Source organism: Phalacrocorax aristotelis, chromosome 6 (assembly GCF_949628215.1).
Source record: "Phalacrocorax aristotelis chromosome 6, bGulAri2.1, whole genome shotgun sequence".
Lineage (NCBI taxonomy): Eukaryota > Metazoa > Chordata > Aves > Suliformes > Phalacrocoracidae > Phalacrocorax > Phalacrocorax aristotelis.
The window spans coordinates 50,603,406-50,624,836 of NC_134281.1; the positions used below are offsets into that span (position 1 = coordinate 50,603,406).

Consider the following 21,431-nt stretch of genomic DNA (forward strand, 5'->3'; position numbering starts at 1 on the left):
AGAAGAGGGGAAGAGAAAGAAGAAAAAAGACCAAGGGAAGTTGAGGAGCAGGAGGTTGCAACGCCTGCTTTTGCCTGGCTGCAATCTCACTTGTTGGCCAGTGGTCCTTGCTCTCTCTGTAGTACTCTCAGGTTTCTACTATGTGCAAGGAAGGCAGTCAGCATGTGTTTTGATGGGGCTTTGGAAAAGAAACCCTTCTCACTCAAAAACTTTTCTAATCTCACTCATTCAGAGTCTGGAGGACCTGCAGCGTTTGCTGCACAAGAAGTCTGGGGAAGTACCTGGCCATCAAGTTAAAGTCCCCAGGCATAAATCGAGGAGACCTGAGGCGAGAGCCATGACCCTGATGTGACACATGACAACAGAGCTAATTCGGGTTTTACACACTCTATTTATCCTGCCAGGCCTGGCAGCATGACTGCTCGTCCTTCCCAGAGCAGCTCCCTGTGCTGGCCCTGGGAAGGTCTCCTCCAAGGGCCCTTTGGGACAGCACAGAGCTCAGCAGATCCCGCTGAAATGAAGAAAACCCTTGCCTGGGGCAGTATGAGGAGCAGCCATGTTTAAAGACAGGGTTCCCTGAGTGGGAGAGGGGTCAGAGCCACACCTCATAACTTGTTCTGGGTCCTTATCCTGACCAGGAGTAACACAGAAAGCCCCTGTCATTTGGGCATGCAGGAACCACAGGGCTGGTGTGCCTCTCTCCTTGTCCATTGACAGGAGTCTCTAGTGCAGACTCCAAGGGGTTAGCATGGGATGGCTTTAAGCAGAAAGACCACAAAACAGTGCGAAAGCAACCTGTGGAAGGATGTGAAATCCAGGATATATCTCCAGATGAATGGAGACATCTCTCAAGGACAGTGACCCTGCCTGGAGTGACCAGGCCATCTCCCAAGGTCCTACAGCCTTCATGTTTTAGCTAAATTGCCAGCTCCCTCTTTATTCCTTATCCCACCAGGCCTAGAGCTGCCTCTAAAGAGACAGCTCTAAAGCTGTCCCCCAAGAAGAGCTACTGCTGTGCCTCTCTGCATAAGGAAAACTTGACCTGAAGCCCCCCCCACCCAGGGTGAGGATGCTCAGTGTGGTGCCAGGAACGGAGGCAGCACTTTCTGGTTCCACCTCAGATGCCAATGGAGGGAGGATTAAGAAGAGTGAGAGGAAAAGAGCACATGTGCATCAAGGGAGACAAAGCTTCAGAAGGATGCTGAAGGAAGATTTAAGCCTGGGCAGAGGTGCACTGAGAGCTGCTACAGGAGCCGGAGCTGCCACATTCCCATGGTTGGCTCTTTTCCTCTGAAATGAATCAAAGCTGGCTACAAGAGTCAGGCTAAATTCCCCGTCTGGGCATTTCACCTGCTTTGAAACAGGCCTTCGCACTGCATCTTGCTCTGCCCTGACAGGATTTGGTTCCCTCTTTGTGGCAGTATCTTTGAGGTCACCAGAAAACAGCCTGCAGCGCTTTCCATTTACACCAAGGTGAGGGACCCCGGTGCCCTCTGTGTTCCGGGAAAAGCTTCGTAATCAGAGAATCAGAAGAGAAATTATTCCCAGACACACCAGAAAGGTCATTAGGGGGAATCAGTACCTCCTGAGATGCTGGGTGCACAGGGATGTCTCCCCATGCTCCTGGTGCAGTGGCAAGGAGCAATGAGAGCTGCTAGTCCAGCCAGGCTGGGAACAGCCAACAGTTGGGCATGGCTTCAAAATACAAATATGATCAGATTAAACATTCAATGTGGAGGAAAGAAAGGAAGAAAAGTGAAGAAGGGGAGAGTTTGCACAGCCATGGGACACTGTGAGAGCATCGTCATCCCCCATCTGCCCACTCAAGCCATCCATCCCTGGAGGCACCTGCTGAGCAGCCCGGGATGCCATAGCACAGGCACAGGTAATATTACAGCCGTAGCATGAGGATACTGCTGGCTACACCTGCTAAGCTTAGAAAGCCCTTTAAATAAGGGCAAAGAGCCGATATAGTCCTGTCTGAGCTTGCACCATCCTTCAGCTGCAAAAGCAGGAACAGAGCCGGCATGGTCCAACTCGCTGCTCCACCTTCTGGACCATTCCCCAGCTATAATGATACACCTCATCCTTTTGGGAAGGTGAAATTGCAGCTCTGAAGCAAAGGTTTGCTGCTGGTAATGCAGGGAAGAATCTGCTAGCTGTCACACAGAGAAAAAAAAATGGCCCCTGCTAAATAATTTTTTTAAAAAGAGCACTGCGCATTCAAGAGCAGAGCATCATGTATTAAAACCACTGCATCCAAAGGCACATTCCCAACCTTCAGGTGCCTCACTCAGCAACTGTAAATCTTGTAATGTGACTTCGTAAGTTTTTTTAAATGGTCAGTAAATGCCTCTTCCCCAGAGTCTAGAAAGCACCATAGACCCATTGGGGACCGTCAGCTGAGGTGGGCTCCACAGCTCCTACTGCCTGCTTTACTCCTCTTCTGTCCTCAAATTCATCTTCTCTCCCACCCCAAACTCAAACCAGAGTAAACTCCGCTCACAGTATTTACCTGCAGTGACATACACAGCGACACACTCGTACACACATGGGGCTATGTGTGTGTGCCTGTCCTGAGGGACACCCAAGGGCGCTGCTCTCGAGCGCCATGCCTGCCTGCTCTCCCCGGGTGGCCCTGGGCAGGGGAAATACATCTGCAGCCAAAGCACCAGCTGAAGCTCAGAGCTGGGGCCACTGACAGCTCCAGAAAGAGTCCTGCATTTCAGTGTGCTTTATTGCAAGCCTTTAATACAGATGAGGTGGAAAACAGGTGAATATAAATGGAGTGAGGATAGGAGACCTGCACCTAGTGCACAGATAAGCTTCCTGCACACAGGCCAGGAATATTCATGTATTCTGCACTGACCAGCCTGGCTGGGGCACAGGGCATTGGCATACACAAGAAGGTCACTGTTATTATTTCTTATTTTTACCCTGGTGGCACTTAGCTGCTCAGCTGGGGATCTGCACCTTTTGCTCTCCAAGCTGTGCATGCAGAGCAAGGAGAGCATCCTTTCTGCACAGCACCATGGGGCCGCCACTCGCCCGCCTCCCACTCTCTGCTGCTTTGTGCTTCTTCTCTCTGAAGGTGAGCTACTAGGTAATTTCTCTTTGGAAGAGGAATACTAACAGTCTTGCCTGGCAAGAGTTAAATGCCATAAAACCAAGGCTTGTAGTTTTGTTTTCTTTCAATTTATACCCTTCACTTAAAGAAGGGGGGGAAAAAGAGAAAGGAGGGGGAGAAAAAAGAAAGCCAGGTGACATATTCTAAGAGGGAGCACCGAAAACGTGTTAAGCACTTCAAAATCTCATATATTCAATCGGCCTCTGGCAAGACATCTGCCTAATGTTAGCGCTTAAATATCCTTTTCCATTTTACATGCATTCAAGTCTCATTTGAGCGAAATGAAACGGTATTATTAAAGGGAGATTTTGCACAAATGGCCTGAATTTGACATGTCAAGTTCAATGAGGCTGTTACATATGTAACACCGAGAAGGGCTCGGAGGCTGCCGGCTCTTGAAACAGCGCCAGTGGCTCAGAAATGAAATTTGCATTCAGAGAGCCTTGCCTCACTGCGCAGAGCTGTGCACAGGGCTTGGCCAGACCCACGCGGGGTGGAGAGCCGTGGGGCGAGCACAAACAGGTCTCTCCATGTGCTTTGGGAGACTGGACACACCAAGAAGGCAGCAGAACTAGAAACTCAGGTCCTTCATTCCCACTCAAGCCTGCTTTTTCAAGGGAAACCTTGACCCTGCACCAGGGTTGGATCCTCCTGAGTGATCACTGGTCCAACAGCTGGTGTCCATCCTCTGGCCGTGCACAGCCCCTTGGCATGGGTGGGTGCTGCCCTGTGGCTCAGCATGGCTTCTCCTGCCTCACCGCGTGATGCTCCAGCTGGGTAGACCTTGAGATGTCCCTGCCCTGAGGCCAGGATGGTCACACCAGCTCTGCCTGTGGGGAAGAAGGGCTGTTGCTGTCCCTAGGGGACAGCAAACCCCATCCCTGCCAGCTGAGCAAGGGGTACATTGGTCTGGGTGGGATGCAACCCCAGTCTCCTGGTGAGCTGGGTCCGTAGGTAGCATCACCCAGGTGGCTCCTACAGCTCCCTTGCATCTCAGCCCCGAGAAGCTCCTGTGATCACCAGGAGGAATCCCTTTTCCTCCTTCCCTTCCTCTGCCCTCCTCCAAGTGATGCTGAGCTCCCAGCTCCGGTGATGCCTGAAAGCCCATGTGAGTGCTCAGCACCCGGCAGAGGCGACGGCATGGGGCAGCCCCTCCACCTTGCTTCTCCACCAGCCTCTCGCCACCTCTTGATCTGGCCCTACAGCAGCACCTCAGCTGGCTCACCCCTCCATGCAGCCCTGCAGCCACACTGTTTTGGGGGAGATCCCAGCACATGGGGAGCCCTGGTGCCATGGCAGGAGATGATGTATCGCCCGCCAAGTCTCTGGTGCTGCAGGCTCAGCGGGCAGGACGGGATCTGCCTTCCTAAACCCAAGCACTGGAAATTTATGATTTTGTTGCAAATCATTAGGGTTTATTAAAACTTAATGGCACAAGTCATGATTGGCTGCATCCTCTTTAAATTAAAAAAAAAAAAAGGCCCTTGGAAAGCAGCCCCCCGGTTTGCTTCTCCCCATCAGACTGATAAGTAACAGCTGCTCAGCCATTTCGGTAACGAGTCGGTATTGGCAGGGAGCAGCCAGGGCTGCCGGTGCCCGTCACGTTTATAGGCCTACATTTTATTTTTATGTTTATTGGGTTATTTGAGATCATTATTAGTTTCTCTCTCCTCTTGTTGATGTGTTCTTGCTCCCGGCTTCTCCAGGCGGGAAAGGTGGGGGAATGGGAGATGGGGCCACCCGCTAGACCGAGCTGCCCTGCCGGAGGCGGGCAGCACACAGGAGCTTGACCTGCTCATGTCCCATGTCCCGCTATTGCTGCCCGCTATTGCTGCCTGCTATTGCTGCCCGCCCTGCCTGCTGCTGCCAGCTGGCCTCTGCATTGCTCCCCTCCGGACTGGGAGAGAGCGGCCCCGCGCAGAGCTGCTGTGTTACAGATTAGCCTCCGTCACCTGAATCCATCGACTAGATTGAACGTTATCTATCACGCTACGGAGGGAGTCGTTATTTAATAATTAATAAAGACCTCTGATTCTTCTTCGCTGCCTGCGTGGCCGAGCGGAGCAGGCTAGGGAAGCGAGGGCAAGCCAGGGAGAGCTGTCTCCTCTCTAACTGCTGCTGTTATTTAAAGGAATAATGCCATTCTTTTTCATTTGTCAGCTGGCCCACAATGGCCCTTGTCATGCTTTATGATTTAGGGTTTCCTTTCCTTTCCCATTAAACGCCACCTTCCCATCACTGCCTCGCGCCAGCCAGCCTCCGCTCCTGGCTTGCGGTTTCAGTTTCACTCTGATATTGGCCCAACTTCTTTGATGGGCTCCTCCGAGCACTAATTGCTTCTGTTCATTTAAACCTGTTCACTAATTTGCAGTGGCCCTTTATTAAGTTGGATGCAGCCCAAATTACACCATAAATTACACTTGCAAGGGGACTGGGTGTCGCGGGGGATAAATGGGCTGCCTGTTCCCTGCCCCCCCCGCCCTTCTCCATCTTCCTGTGCAATGCATGGGGGATGCAGGTCTCAGCCTGAGGCTGTGGGTGCCAAATTTGCGAGAACTCGGTCCAGACCCACTTGGGGATGTCTCTTTCTCTAGTTAAAGCTCACTCCCTCTCTCTTCATCTGCAATGGCTATCACTTAGTTGCAAAGATCCAAGCCGGGCAGGGATGGATTCTGCATCCTCGGCACTATGCACAGCCACGTGCACCCCCTTGCCCTGGCGCACACACACACTGAAACACACGCTCTCCCTCCTCTCCTACCACCTGGTGATGTAACTTTTCTTCTAGTCGGCAGTTTGATTTCTTTGCTCACCTTTTAATGACCGGCGAATTAATTAATAATTGAAATAAACATGCTCTTTTCCAAGGCTGCTGAGTTTTATTAAGGCAGGGGCAGGGATCTGCCAACCCTTGGCTGCAGCCATTTCCTAAATAACTGCTAGCAGTTAAAATGCAATTATTATTACTATTTTTTTTTTAAACAGGGGACTTTGCTGTACTGGGGAAAGCAGAAGGGAGTTGAAGGCAGCTGAGGGGCAGCGTGCACTGTTGCTCCAGGCCTGCCTCATCATGGGATGCGCACAACGTGAGAGCTGCTCACCCAAACACACATCCTTGGGGAAAGGGGTGTCTATGCCCTCTGGGAGGTAAATCTTCCTGGCTTTACCATTGTGCTGAATTCCAGGGGAATGTTTCTGCCCCACTGGCTAGCACTAAATCTCCCATTTCTGGTGGCTGTGGGTACCACCATCTCCTCTGCCATCTGTGGGTGACGAGGCTGGCTAACCTGGGATGCTGGTGGACCCCAGGGAGCTGCTTACCTGATGTTCAGCTGGGTGAGCTTCTCCAGCTCCTGCTCCATGTGCTCCTGCAACTCCCCAGGACGAAGGAGGACCTGGCAGATAGGGCAGATCGGAGCCTGGCTGTCAAACAAAGTCGCTTTCTTTTTGCCTGCAGGGAGGAAAAGAGGGGAGAAAGCTTTAGCTCTGATCAGCTGCCATCAGCATCACCTGCTCTCTGCCCTGGTCCCCATCCTAGCTGAGTTCTGAAACCAGGGGATTTTCTTCTGGCATAGCCCCATTTCTATCCCTGTCCCATGCTCCCTGGGGCAGGGACTGGCTCTGTTCTGCAGTGGGACAGCAACTGGCACGAAGACATCCCAGCCCCGGCCATGGGCCCTCCAGTTTTACAGGGAGCGTAGCGACAGCCACATTTCGGGAGTGACCCTGTGCAACCCTGGCTTCCCCAGTTTGCGGTACAGTGTGCCTGGGGGCAGCAGATGGCTGACACTGCACTACCTACTGTTCCTATTGACTAATAACAGTGAATTAAGAAGAGCCATCTTCATTCTCCTTGACACTCCTGAAGTCGGGTGGGTCAGGAAGACCGCTCCAAAGGGCAGAGCGGTTCTCCATGGGCACACAACGGTTGGAGGCAGAGGAGACCACGCGGTGCTGGGCTGCAGATGGCAGGGAGCATCTGGACGATGCTCGGCACGGCCGCCCCTGCAGTCACTGGGGATTGCTCACCCTTTCCCTGGGCTGGGCTGGGGCCCTTCACCCTCCTCACGCCACCAGCAGCTCCCGTCCCCACAGCTGCCCTCACCCTGAGTCCTCTGGTGCTGCATCATCCCTGGGTGAGATCTGGGGGTGCCTGCAGACCCCAATCCTGAGCTGGACTGAGCTCTGGGCCTGCCTCACAACCTCCTCACCCCAAATCCTCCCCGCCACTTCCCTGCCCAGCCACATCTCCCTGGTTTGCTCCCTGCTCCTAAGCCAACTTCCTCCAGCTCAGAAACTTTATTGCCCCCTCTGTAAGGAATATACAGCGTCTATTTAACATAAAATAAAACTCTAAAGCAAACAATGACGTTTCAATAAAACAGAGAAGCCTGCGGGTCTCCAGGCCCCCCTCTCCCAGCTGTATTAGCAGCTCTGCTCATGAGAGGGCGTGCGGAGCCCGGCTCAGATGGCTTCAGCGGGGAGAAACATGCTTTATAGCCGCCTGTTGTCATCTAATGTGAACCCTCCTGCTGGATTATTTATTTATGTATTAGACATGGATCAAATTGGTTAAATCCGAGTGAGAGGCAGTAATGCACAATAAAGCAGCCGGCGCTGGATACGAGGGGGCTGTGTGCACTGTGGCCTTCCAATCAGGAGCCAAAAGGTGCCATTTTATGGCTCCTAACTATGGCGGAGCCCAGTTAAATGAATCCCAATTAAAGGAATAGACCTTCTCAAAGTATAAAGTATTGGTGTGAGCGGCTTTACTGGGTCCTTGCTGCTCACTGTATAACCGCCTGGCACAGGCGTTTAACGAGAGGAAGGGTCTGAAATAAGTTTGAGAGTCACCTTGGCTCATCCTTGCCTTCCAGCAGGACATAGTGTACATGCCTGGAGGGAGCGGGGCTGTCTCTGGGACATTGCCTGGCCTTTTCCTCAGCCTCCCTACAGGAGGTGGGGGAAACTGAGGCACGGAGGGCAAGTTGGAGCAGACCAGTGCTATGGGGCATTCCCTACCTCCCCAGCTTCTCTAGCCACTGGGAGCTCTCCCATTTACAGACCTAGGAGGAAAACCAAGCCAGTCTCTCCTCCAGACTTGAGCTGCTCCAGATGGCTCCCAGGCAGGGCCTTGGCAGACCCCAGGCACCTTGGCTCCTCATCCCCACCGCCCTTCTGCTGGGGAGGACACAGCATGCAGCCCATGCAGCTGGGAATATCTTCCTCTCTCCTCCTTCCCTTGTGTTTAAATAATGCCCAGAACCCAACCCAAACCCAAACAACCAGCTCCCGCTGACCCTTGCGGGAAAGGTCGGCATTTCAGTAATTCCACCTTCCTCTTGGAACTTTTCCACTTTTGTCTAGTGGGGGACCAAAATAGCCCAGGAGTGTCCCCGACCACCTGCTATTTATAACCCCAACTTTGCAGCTAAACAATGGAGCTGTCTGAGTCTCCCTCTCAAAATAAACAGGCAGCCTTTGAGTGGACGGGAAATCCTGCTGGATCCCCGCTGTGGGGTGTGCAGATGGATGGGTAAACAGGCTGCCCTCTGCCCTACTGCACTGCATCCCCGCTTCCAGCCCAAGCCACCACCATGGGGCCCATGAGCCCCCCCACCCTCTGCCTGCCAACCACAACTTGGGCTGGTGGGGCAGGGATGCTCTCGGCAGCACCGTGGGCTGAACTGGAGGTTGAGCATCCCCAGGTTTCTGCTCTCCGGGGAGCCCGGAGGTGTTTGTTTGCTCAGGATCATCCCCTTGTTTGCTGCTCTCATCATCACCTTGATGTAGAGTGCTGGACCTCAGTGCTGGGATGGGCAGCCTTGGACCAGGAGGTGCAGCTGAGGTCCATCCTGGGGACCAGCTCTGTTGCACCAGGCTGGTGGCTTTTTTAACCTCCTGCATGCCCAGGTCCTTGCTCCCTGCTTGTTCTTCAGGGCTTTTCCATGGGGTGCATGTTCCTAAGCAGGGGTTACTTTGGATTTCAACAGCTGGGGCTACTGGCCCCAACCCATGCCAGCAGGAGAAATGAGCAGCAATGGCCTTACCCACCAGCTACACCAATGATACGGCAACAAATTCATGCCAAGGAAGGATGTGACAGCTGCCACTCCACATCCCTGTGACAGTGGGGGAAGATCCCCTTGCTCCAGTGAGCGTGGGAGGCTGGTGCTCGCACTGAAACAAGGGCTTCCAGAGGGGCAGGACAACAGGGACCTGGACGTGCAGCCAAGTCCCTGATGTACAGCTTGCGAAGTGGGAGGCAGAAGAAACCCCAGCTCCTGGCCCAAGGGGCTGACAACCGTGTTTTTGCAGGAGCAGGGCTAAGTGCAAGTGACAGGCAGAAGGGAGGGATCACCTCCCGTGCCAGCAGGACACCTACGCAACTTCCCCAGGTCTGCGAAACCCGCTGCATGCCCACAGAACCACTGAGGCTGCCAGAGGATGCGTCTCCCCAAATCAGCAGCGGCTGCATCCGCAGCATGCCCTGGAGCCCAGCACACAACCACGCTGTAGTGTCTCATGCCAGCAGCAGTACCCAGCTCTGTGGGTTGGGATGTTGGGTTATGGGAAGGGAGACGGGCATCGCGAGTCCTCAGGTTTCATTTCTGAATACAAAGGTGGAGGGAGATGCATACATCCCATCTCTCCTTTCTGCAGCAGAGGCTTCCTGATACTCATGAAAAAGCAAAGGATGCTGCACTGGTTGTGCAGCTGGACAGCGCTGGGCTGTAGATGCTTACCCTGCTCAAGGCAGCAAAGGGCATTGATTTGCCCAGGGCAAAATGAAGGTTACAAATCCCGAGCAGGCTGGACCTGTGCCTGCCCCAGCAACGAGTGCTCCTTGCTCTTCCCTCCCTGCCCTGTGCCAAACCCACTCCTGGGAGACCCTGAATGGCTCTTTTCAGGCTTTTGTTTTTTGGCAGCTGTGTTTTTGTTTTCTTTGCCCCTCTCTCTCCCCTTCGCTCTCTTCTTACTCAGTAGGCTCAGCTCCAGTGTTTACCCTCCTCGGCTCTGCCGTGCTTTCCCCGCTGCTGACCCCCTGCTCGCCAGTGCCAGAGAGATGAAAAGGCAGAGCCTTGGTGCTCCCGCTGTTTGTACGGTCTCCTGGGCTCCGCGGAAATGTTTAACTCCAAGTGTTGAAACTAAATATTTCCTGCTCTGAAAGCAGAGGGCTCGATGCACAGACGCACCCCTGTGTGCAGGAATTTGTCCACGGGCTCTGTCGGACGGCATCTACAAATGGATCCCAGCCCAGGCAGGGACCAAACCGAACCCTACTGATCCTGCTGGGGATCGAGAGTCAGATCCTGCCCTCAATCACACTGATACGGATCCAACAAAATTCCTGAGTCAGGTCTGATTCATCATGAAGTAACTGCTGATGGGACTGAGGCTACTGGCTGGGGCTGGGCTCAGGTGCTGGGGATGCACACATGGCACCAAATAGGCACTGAATGTGAAGGCATGAGGCCACCCCTGCTCTCACGCTGTGTCTGTGCCGGGGATGGCCGGCTGACAGCACTGCGAGGTGTTTGCAGGCCAGGACTGGGTCACTTCAAAGGGAGAGCTATTCTTCACAAGCACAATGGGAGATGATGTTTTGGGGAGTCTTTAAGTGGGAAAATGGACCCAGCCCACCAACAGCCACGACAGCACATGATGTGTACAGTCCCTTGTCACTACGCAGCACAGAGTAAATGATGCTCCCAAGTCACTCTGAATGAGCAAAGTTTACAAGGCGTGAGGGCTCGCTCTGCCCACAAGCTCAGCAATTGCCAAATTAATGGAATAAATTGTTTATAATTCAATTGCTGAGCTCTGCTGATGGCTTACTGTACAGCCAGGTGCCTCCCCAGGGACTGCCACTGCGGGTGGCACAGGCAGTGGCAGTGCGAACGGAGCACTGATGAGGGAATGTTCCCCACAGGGGATGTGCTCGTTCTTTCCTAAGGGCCCTTCACTGGGTAGACCCCAGAGCATCTGCCCGGGTTTCAGGGCATCGTCTCCCCACACTGTCCTTCCTCGCGGCCATCTGAAACTTGCCCCTGGGAGGACCAGCTCTTCACTCCCAACTCCTGATTTCTCCTATCTCAAACTGTCTTCCACTTGTCTGAGTATCAAACTCCCCCTCCTCTGAGATGCCTCCCTCCATCTCACCCTCCCATCTCCTCTCTCTCCCTCTTAAGCACTCCGTCATTTAAACCCAATCAAAGCTAGTTGATCTGAAACTCTTCTGAATAGAAATGACCCCATGCTGGGGCCCCACGGCCCTGTGTGCCGCTTCGGGGGTTGCGCTGAAACCAGGTGGGTGGTAATGGAAGTGCTGACACAGGCTCCTTGACAGCATCGCCACTGCCAGCGCCTGTAATAATCCCTCCCAGCTCCCCCGCAACTCGGTTTCCGCGGCGATTATTTTCCATTCAATGATGGGCTTGCTGTTATTTGTGTACTGATAGCAGATATCTTGTGTGACAAGCCTCCTTTCCTTCCAGCTCAAAAAACAATAATTCTAAGAAAGCCCCATATTAGCTTGGAAATAGCCAAACGCTTGCTCTTCTCCCGGAGAGCCTGCGCTGCAGCCGATGAGGTTCGCAGAGCCCTGACAGTAAGTGGCAGCCAAGGGGCTGCGCTGCAGGCAGGGGAGGATGACAATGGCGGGGTGAGGAAGGCAGAGATGGTTCATGTGTCAGTGCAGAGCACCCTGGAATAACAGCAGAGGCAAAAAGTATTTGGTAATACAGTGAGGGAGTCTGAATAACGTTGTTCATCACTCTCCCATTTCCCTATTATTTACTGGTGTGGTCCCAGTGCCGTGCCTATGGGGCTGCGTCTTGCTGGGCATCACCTTGGATCTGACTGGTTTTGACTGGGCCCAAAAGGTAAGCAGCCACCAAAAACCTGCACAGGGGTGTTACTCGAGGTCAGGGCATGTCCCACTCCTTCCCTCCCTTGGGCTCTTGCCTGGCTGTGTGAGATGCAGACCTTGGCCATGCCGGATGCACACCTCATCTTGCTGCCTGGGACTGGGTGCCCTGGATCCGTCCGCTTCTGCATTTGCTCTGGACAGAGTTGTGGGGAGCCAAGCACCAGGATGGCAATGGGCAGTGAGGTGACTCCAGGTTTGCATGCTGTGGCTCGGTTCAGCACCTGGCTGTAACCACATCCACAGCACGACTTAACTCTGCAAACACCCCACAGTGCAGCAAGGGCATTCAGATCACTGAGGAATCACTCCGCATTGCACAGACCCACCCTTCCCTGGAGCACATGCGTTTGGAGGTCTGTGCAAGCAGGAAGCGAGCAGGGGTCTGGAAAGGTGATCTTTCGTGTAAGAAAAGGCTTTTGAGGAGTCAATTCTCCACTCCAGCCTCACAGTGCAAAGATGCTGCAGGGCACCAGCAGAAACGGGACTCAGATTGTGCTGGACCCAGCACGGGCATGGGGTCACTCCTGCCTTGAAGCCAACAGAGTGGAGCGCAGGGGTGGCTGACAGCTGGTTTTATACAGCTGGGGTAAGAGAAGCACAAACAGACCAAGGGACCTCTACAACCTCATGAACAAACTGGGGCACAGCAAAGAGCTGAACTCAGCCCCCTGCATCCCCGCCAACGGCCTGATCCCCAACACCGCTCCCTGTTAGGGTGCGCGAGCTGCCAAGCAGCTTAGCAAATATACCTGCTTCTCCTGAGGCCAAAAACTACGGAGGGATCCAAGGCAGGAAAGCTTGCTAAATTATTGATTTCCTTCCAAAGGAAAGAGTTGCCTTTGTAGCTCTGTCTCCAGGCAAGCTGGATACTGGAGAGGACTGGTGTAAACTGGCACAGTGCTGCTGCCAAATGCCAGCTGGGGATCCAGTCCCAGGTGATCCCGTGGATTGCTCAGTAAAAATGCGTGTTCAGGCAGCACCCTGGGCTCCTCAAAGGCTGTTACATGTCCCGTTGGGTCTGGCACCACGTTTCTCATGGGAGCTGGCAGCCCAGCAGCGGGGAAAGGCAAGGAGCCCCTCTGTGCATCCGACCCCACCACTTGCGATCCTGGCCCCAGCTCTCCATCTGCGGAGATCACGGCTGCCCGGCATGGGGCAGAGGAAGATGGATTGAGCTGGGCAATAATTTAAGAAACTGAGTGAGTCTGTACATCCAATCACTTTACAAATCAGGGGAAAAGGAGAGAGGAGGAAAGGCGAGGGGGGGGGGAGAAGTGAAAAGGCCGCGCAGGGAAATGCATCACAATTACTGTCTCGGCTCTAATGAGGAGCCTGTCATGAGGCTGTCATCCTGCGGAAAGCCACCTACTCAGAAAGATTCAATAAAAAAGTAGCAGAGAGATAAAAAAGAGATATATTTCAGCCCTTGCTAATATTCTTTTCATTTGTCCCAGCACAAAATAAGATACTGCACTTAACCGGCTCGGTTAAAATGAAAAGGGGGGGGCGGCGGGAAGGGAGCAGCATTGATCAATACCACTAAAAGCCGGGAGACACGGTGATGGAGTGCAATTTTTTTGTCTGTGCTGAAGCATAGCAGAGGCCCGGGCGGGGTAATTTATGATTCACACGCATGCTGGCTAACTAGAGGCTGACAAGACAATGAATCCTCGATGAGAGGGACGTGGGCCGCCGGGAGAGCTGGAAAGGGAGAGTGTGACAGGGACCTGGAAGGGAGAGGGGAAGAGAAGAGCTGGGACAGGCTGTGGCCCCGTGTCCCCACAGCACTGCTCCTGGGCTAAACGTGGCTCTGCTGAGTGGAGCAGAAACGCCTCCCCAGGCTTCACAAGAGAAAAACAGAGCAACACGGAGAGCACAAGCCAAGGGGCTGCACTGCCTCCATCCCTGCCCTCCTCCCTCGTGGCTCCTGGCTGGGCAGGCTGCCCGTGCCAGCTTCCCCTGAAGAAGCACATCAGTGCCCGGCCATGACCCGCGCTGGGCAGGAGATGGACAAAGCAAGACAGCAGGGACCAGGGACAGAGACAGATGATCCCTTCTCCACTCCAGCTTCTCTGATGGGAGCTGATATGAGTCTGGGCAAGCTCAGGACCACAGAGCCGGACCTTCCTGCTGCCACCCATCCTCTGCCCTGCAGTGAAACCGGAGCTTTCTCCAACACACTGCCTCATCTCCAAAACACACAAATCCTGGGGAGCAGCTGGGTCTCCCCAGCATCAGTGGGGACCTTGGCTTCAACGAACATGGCATGGCAGAAATGCTCCTGGGGGCACCCTACAGCTCTGTCCCTCCAGCTTGGGGACTTCCTGGAGCATGATGCACCTCCTTCCTCCGCATTCTTGAGCTGCCCTCCATCCCATGGATCTTGTCACGCCATGCAGCCAAGACGGGCCAGGCTGTGGACAAGCCACCCGGAGCCAGTGGGACCCAGGGACCATGCATGCAGTTCTGCAAATTCTGTGGCCCACAGCCAGTCCTTCCACAGCAGGGCTTGTGAAACAAGGCACTGGGACCCAGCACACTCCCCAGCAGGCAGATAATCAGGCAGGAGACCCTTGCTGCCTGCACCGTGTGTGCAGCCATGACTGGACCAAGTGCTATGTAACTGCATCATCAACGCATGCCTTGATTATCCATGCTCTGCATCAGTTCTTGGGATGGAAAGACCTGGAGCAAAATACATTCTTTAGCTGCCAAAAAATAATGGCAATGGGAACTAGAGGAGGTGGGAGTTTCACAGGAACATCCCTGTGTCTGGCAGGAAGCCCATAAGAGAGCTGGGGTGCGATGTCCCAGACATTTCTGGGGCCTGCGCCTTGCCCTGATTGCTTCATTCATACCAGACACCAGGATGCAGCCGTGAGCGGGAGTGACAGCCCTGAACAGGGGCTGGGGGAGCGCTGGAGAGGCTTCTCCCTCCCAGCCTTATCCACTACTGCATATCCCAGCTCCCTGCAAAACCTGCAGGGTGGTCCTGCACCAGGCCGCAGCTGCTCAGCTCTCGCACGCCCCATCCTCCTGCTCCTCTGGGTCCTGGGCGAAGAATCTGGCCCCATCCCAAGTGACATGATCAGCCTGGAAATGGGTCTTTGCCTTCACCATTGGCAGGGAAACGAGCCTGAAGACCACCCCACTGCCAGCAGGCCGGGGGCTTTCTGTGGGTCCCCCTACAGCTCAGCAAGGCGCCCTGAGAGGGGCTGCAGCCCCATCCTGTCCCCACAGCAGACACTTGCAGGCAGCCACACATCTCCGTGCCCTTGACTTGGAGGGCAGCCTGTTAAGTTGGTGATATACTGATCCATCTATAATTTGAAGTGGTGGTGGGGTAGAGCCTTTCCCTGCCTCCCACCCACTCCCTCCCCCCACTTTCTGGCTCCTCTTCTCTCCTCCCTAGGGGGTGTGTGGGGCACATATCGAAAACACAGATATTGAACTGTCAAAACTATTTCCTACAAGAAAATAGATTCATCAGCTTGCAGCACGCAGGGTCATTGCCACATTTTCCCCTCGCGCCAGCACCTGCACATGCCGGCGCATACCCAATGCCTCTTCACAGCACCGGCACTTTAGCTTGTAGCTCAGGGCCCTTAAGTGACTTTGAGAAATGGATAATCGATTATAATTCCACGGGCCTCTCTGCAGATTTATCCGGAGAATGTATAAAAGCCAGGGCTTGGGAGAAGCGGGTCCTTCTGGCCAACACGTCGATTGCCTGCACTCTCCGTGCCCAGCTCAGAAAATCGCATCCCGAGCACGACTCTGTTTAATCCATCAGTACACAATCAATGCACTCTGTAATCAACTCTTGATCACTTAATTTTACACATGTTGGCTGAATCCCTTTGTTTAATCACTAGATCAGGCCGCCTTGTTGCACTGCCCCCTCCCTGCTTAACCCTCCCTGACCCTCATCTGGCCCCCCCCAGCACCACCAAACGCAGCCTGGAGCCTTCATTTCACCTTGAGGAAGAGCTCCCATGAATTTAGAGAGCCATGAGGTGGCAAAGGAAGGGCAGAAAGGAAAACAGAGGGAGTGAAAAAATAACACCAGAGAGAAAGAAAATATTTTCCCTTCTGTGCCTTCCTTGAGCCTGCCCCAGCCATTTCCATCCACATAACAGAAACCTCCACTGGCATTTAAAAGGGGACTGGATGTTGGGATACACACACTGAAGGCCTGCAGCATCACAGGGAGAACGGGCACATTGGAGCGTCACTGGGCGGACACGCTGGCACACAACGGGCACCCGTCACACGGCTCCCCCAGCTGCATCTAGCCCCTCCAGCATCCTCCCCACCTCACTATTATTTTGACTGTTTTAGCAGCTGAGGCCATTACGAGCATCAGTTCTTGATCTTTCCCTCCCAGAGGCATCCTTGGGAACATCGCTCCCATCTCGCCAGGGTTCATCTTCCTTTTTATGGCAAGAGCACGACCCTTGGGTTGTGAATGCATGTAAACGCAGCTATTTGGCATTTTTAACGTGATTTGTGTCTCTAGCCTGATGCCACCTCACCCTTCACACGTGCTCTGCCGGCACGCCAGGGTCAGCGTCCGGGGGATGCTTATAGGTGGAGATGTCTGACTGCACGACATTGAAATGCGCTGGGATTTTGCATGCCTGCGCCTCACCCTGCTGTCAAATAACCCTTTCCAAGAAGAGTTTGTGGCATTTTAACTGTGTGCTGAGAACCTGAGGACACAGAGGTAGGGGGACCACGTACTGGCGATCTAAACGTGGACCGTTTTGACCAGCTGTGTAGGTCACACAGCATGGTCCTCCTACCCAAGCAGCACAGTGGTAATTCATAACCCAGTTAAATCTTCCTTTTTAGAGAGGCCTTTATGTGGCTTTTAATTTGGCATGTGGAGTAACTGCTGCTCATGCTTGCAAGAATAAACGGTGGGATATGCTTGAACAAGAGGGATCTGGAAGCACAATTGCCAGGGGGAGCGTGCAAATGTTAGCTTTGCACAGGAAACTCGCACAAAACTGCGTGTTGACACCAAGAGGCCAGTTGTAGGACAAAGCAGGCGCGGATGTTTAAAGAGAATTCCAGTTGCTATCCTATAGCAAATAGTCTTCAAAGAGCCCCTGGAGCTCTCAGCTTCTCAGCATGGAAAGAGGAGCTTGTACAAGATGAAACGCAAATAAATAGTTTACCATAGAAAAGATATCCAAGGCAAAGACTGAGATGCAAGTTTTAGATCTCACATTAGCCAGCTGGGGTTTTATTGGTCCCCAAGTGAAAGCTGTAAATAAAATACAAACCTAACCTGCATATTGCCAAACTACATTTAAAAAAACCAAAACAACTTAATTGCACTCAAGAGCACCAAGGGGCGAAGTGGTGCACGGTGCATCACAAGGCAGCCCACAGAGTTGTTAGTAAAGTGTAAATCCAAGAGCTGGACAAGTGGAGCCTTTTACCTTGGGATCTGCTGACAGGCAAAGATTACTCTGGCTTTGCTAATGCTGCTCATTCCTGTCCCAGGAACTCTTGGTAAGGCATTAGAAAGAACAGAGAGCACATAAAGCTCTCTCCTCTGCTCACGCTGACATCGGTGCCAGGGAGGAGGAAGGATGGTTGGTGGGTGGGATGCTGAGATCCCCGTCTCCTTATTTCCAGGCTCCTGCCTGGTTGTAGGGAGTGAGGGTGATGTTGTACTTCAGGGAAGCACAGCCCAGGTGCCAGAGAGAGCGGCTGCAGGGAATGCGTGAGCGACTAGAGCATCCTCCTCTCCTGTCCTGACTGCTGAGGGCTCCCAGGGGATCCTGTGCCAGCCTCTGCAGTGCTCCTGGGGAGTGCCAGAGCAAGGACAGCTCTTCTGTTCATGTCAGGCTCTCATCCCTCCTGTGCAGAGCTTCGCTGCTCTTTCCATTCACTTTTCCTTTCCACCGTATTCATTCTTTCAACCTTAATATACACTGATATGTTGACAACATCAAAACTAGCCCACCTGGCTCAGTTTAGGGAACCACTCTTCCCAGCAGATCCATGCTTGGGTTCTGGTCTGGGCTTTACTTGACCACAGTCTGCAGGGCTTTTCCCCAGGGCCTGGACTTGTTTAAGGTCGTATGACTTCCATAGGAACAGGCGAAGCCAGACCAGGTCACTCTGTTGCCAGAGTCCCTGACCACGGGATCAAAGGGTCACCTTGCCTGGAGTCTGCCACTGAACCAGAAAAGGGGCAACTTGCTTTGGCCAGGGTTGATGCTGGATTGTACAGTTGCTCTTCAGCCAGCCCCTTCTGCCCATCCCCACTTCTCCTCCTCATCCCCTGGCGCAACACGCGCTGTTTGGGTTGGGGTCCTGCAGGAGCAGGGCAGGATGAGGCCTTGCAGTCACGCCCAGGGGACCAGGCAGCATTTCTTCTCCCAGCACTGCTAGGGAGACGGTTGCACTAGCCAGGTTGCCCTCATGCCCCGTAGAGCAGACCATTCCCATGGCCCGGCAAACTCCACATGGATTTATTTTCTGCCTGCAGACCACTCTCAAAGGCACATCACAGGTAATCAGGGATGATGCCTTGCCCCAGAGAGTTAAGTGCTCAAGCAGAGCACGCAGGAGGGGAACCCGGGCAGACATGGGATGTGCCCACGTTGGGAGAAGGTGGTAAGGACAAAGCCGGGAATGGGTTTACAAATCCTGGCTCAGCAGCAGCAAACCCCTAGGAAGAGCAGGAAAGATGTCTCCACAAGCCACCACGGAGGAGACCGAGCACGGGGCCGGAGGGGAGCCTCCCCTGCTGTCACCCACATGCCAGCACAGGCGGTGACAGTGTCACATCCCTTCCGCCATTTTCAGGTGGAGGGAGGGAAATAAGAAAAAAAACCCAAAACAACCTGCCAAGGACTAATTAATATTTAATTTACTGCAAAATGTACTTATTATTCCCAAGTAATTGGCCGACTGCACAGCTGTGACCACTAATGAATAGAGGGGGGACAAGATGCAGGGACAGGAGGCAGGAGGGGGGAGCGCAGGGGTAGTGTTGTCTTTGATCAGACCCTGCTGCCTGCCTTTAATGTGCATAATAAGAAAACTTGAACAGCTTTGATTTTTTTTTTAAGATGTAAAAATGGCCGTGATGCCACTAATGGATTGTGTTTAGCTTATTGCACTGTAATCGCCCTATTATCGCTGCAACTTTAACGAGGGGGGAAAAAAGGACTTTGGAAGACGGCATTTGCAAATAGGTTGTTGAATAACACTGCTGCTAAACACAGAGAAAACAGGCAAGTCCTGCTTATTGTGATTCCTTGCATAGATTGCCAATACCTGAGGCACTCAGCATCCCTGTCTCTATTGCCGCTTTTCGCTCTGTGATTGAACTATTGGCTCATTTAACTCTAAGGACGGGAAATATTTTTTTACTTGCTAATAGAAGTGTGGCTCGGCTGTGGCCCAGCGTAGATTTTTAGATCACTTTTTCCTGATGGCTTATTCTGCAGAGGGAGTTAATTTCACCCCAGTGCAGAGTGCTTAAGTGGGATTTAAGTGGTGCGTGAGTCTTTTGCTGACCCCTTCGCGCAAGGTGAAATCTGCCCTGAGAGCCTCCCCTCCCCGGAGAGGGATGCTCAGCACGAGGCGGGGACATATCCTGATGCTTCAGCCTCTTAATCTGCTGCCGGGATCTGGTGTTTCACACACAGTCCTGACCTGCATGGGAACAGCTTTTGGGGACGGGTGCCCTTGTCCCTGTGCCCTGGGGTGACTCGGCTGATGCACAAGGAAATGCACCTTTGCTAGGCAGAGGGGATGCGGAAGAGTGTGGGGAAGGGATTGAAAGTCCTGGTTTCTCCCACTTCCTGGGTCCTGACTTGCCCAGACCCTCACTGTTCCCTCTCACAACAGCCACAGTCTCTGTAGCCATCACTTTTTTCCCAGGAGGCCAAGAAGATGAGGGCTGCCTTCCCTTTGCACTGAGCCTCACCCCTCCTCTCCTCCATTGCATCCCCCACCCCAATTAAAGGCCTGGCGGTGGGTCTGAAGGCTCCTTCAGCTTTATGACAGCACCGAGACCTTGGGCCAAGTTCCCATGCCGCTTCCATGGGTGTAAATCCAAAGAAACTTCATGGACTTCAACGGCACGAAAGCCAGATCAGCACTTGGCACCTCCGTGCCTCTCGGCATCCAAGTCTGTCGAGCGGCAGGCCGGGAGACGTGCCGTCACGGCCGCCCGCTGCTCCCGCCCCGTGGCTGGCTCTTCCCTCCGGCTAAAGCAAACAGCTTATCAGACATTGTCCCAGGGAGGCTGCGCCGTGGCAGGCGGCCATGGCACAGAGCAGAGCAGGGAATGGCCCCGGCAGGGGGGAGGCGTGAATCATGAGAGCAAAGAGGAGACGGAGCACATGCACCCTGCGAAGCCATCGAGTGGCTGGAGGGAGATCAAAGGGTGGTGGGGAGGATCGGGGGTTGGCAGAGCCACACCTGCAGCTCAGCAGAGCGAGGAGTGATGCTCCTGATCTGCCGTGGGCCCCATGTGCCCCTGTGCAGGGACCTCACGCTGAGACGGTGGCCTGACACCTCTCCATCCCTCTGCGAGGGACTGGTGCTGGTGGCTTTCCTACCCGGTGGAGACAGAGGCAGAGCAGTCTGGTGCATGCAGCTTTTGGGGGATGGAGCTGCTCTGTGCAGTCTAATGTGCAGATGCACAGGGATAAGGCAGGGCTGAGCTTGGGAAATCCATCCCCATGGGTCATGCAACCCCTCTGGTGGAAACACGTGGGCATCTTGCTGCCCACAAGTGCCTAAAAAAAGAGTGAGCAGGGCAAAAGGAAACGCACAGCTGGGAACACATGCCTGCACGAAGGTTTTCCCATATGGAATAAAAATACCTGCATCTCCTGCAATGGGAGCAGCCATGCCGGCCATGGTGCTGGCAGAGCTGGGATGAACTGGCACCGTCGCCCCCAGCCTGGGCAACACAGGCAGGAGTTGCTGACGGTGTGGCTGCAGCCAAGACTAAAGGGTGGCTCTTGCTTTACGTTCATTTTTGCTTGATTTATAAGTTACCCCCTTTGAAACTGCTTCAGCTTGGAGTTTAGCTTAGAGGTTTTCTTTGATATGGGAAGACAGTTTTTCTCTGAAACATCACATTGCTTATTAATTGCAATAAATGGATTTATTTAAAAAAAAAAAAACAGCACAAAAAGAAACTCCAGTCTGCAGGGCCATGGATGTGTAGGAAGCTGCACAACCCTCCTTGCCTGTGTGAGGACAGGACCCTGGTGTTAAACTCTTTGGGGAGCTGCAGACGACTGGTGGGGCTGGAGGGGATACCAGCTCATCCCTATCACCTGTGGGTAACCACCACGGGCAGAGTCAGCTGAGAACAGATCCCCCCTG

General features: G+C 53.5%; 1 protein-coding gene across 2 annotated transcripts in view; it reads right to left on the reverse strand.

Annotated features, from left to right (window-relative positions):
• The window catches only part of RNF220 (ring finger protein 220), a 229,520-nt gene that overhangs the window by 79,231 nt on the left and 128,858 nt on the right, over positions 1-21,431 (reverse strand). For both annotated transcript variants that reach the window (XM_075097813.1, XM_075097812.1), the window contains one exon: positions 6,449-6,578. In XM_075097813.1, coding sequence (XP_074953914.1) covers positions 6,449-6,578 — 130 coding nt within the window. The remainder of the gene's footprint in view (positions 1-6,448; positions 6,579-21,431) is intronic.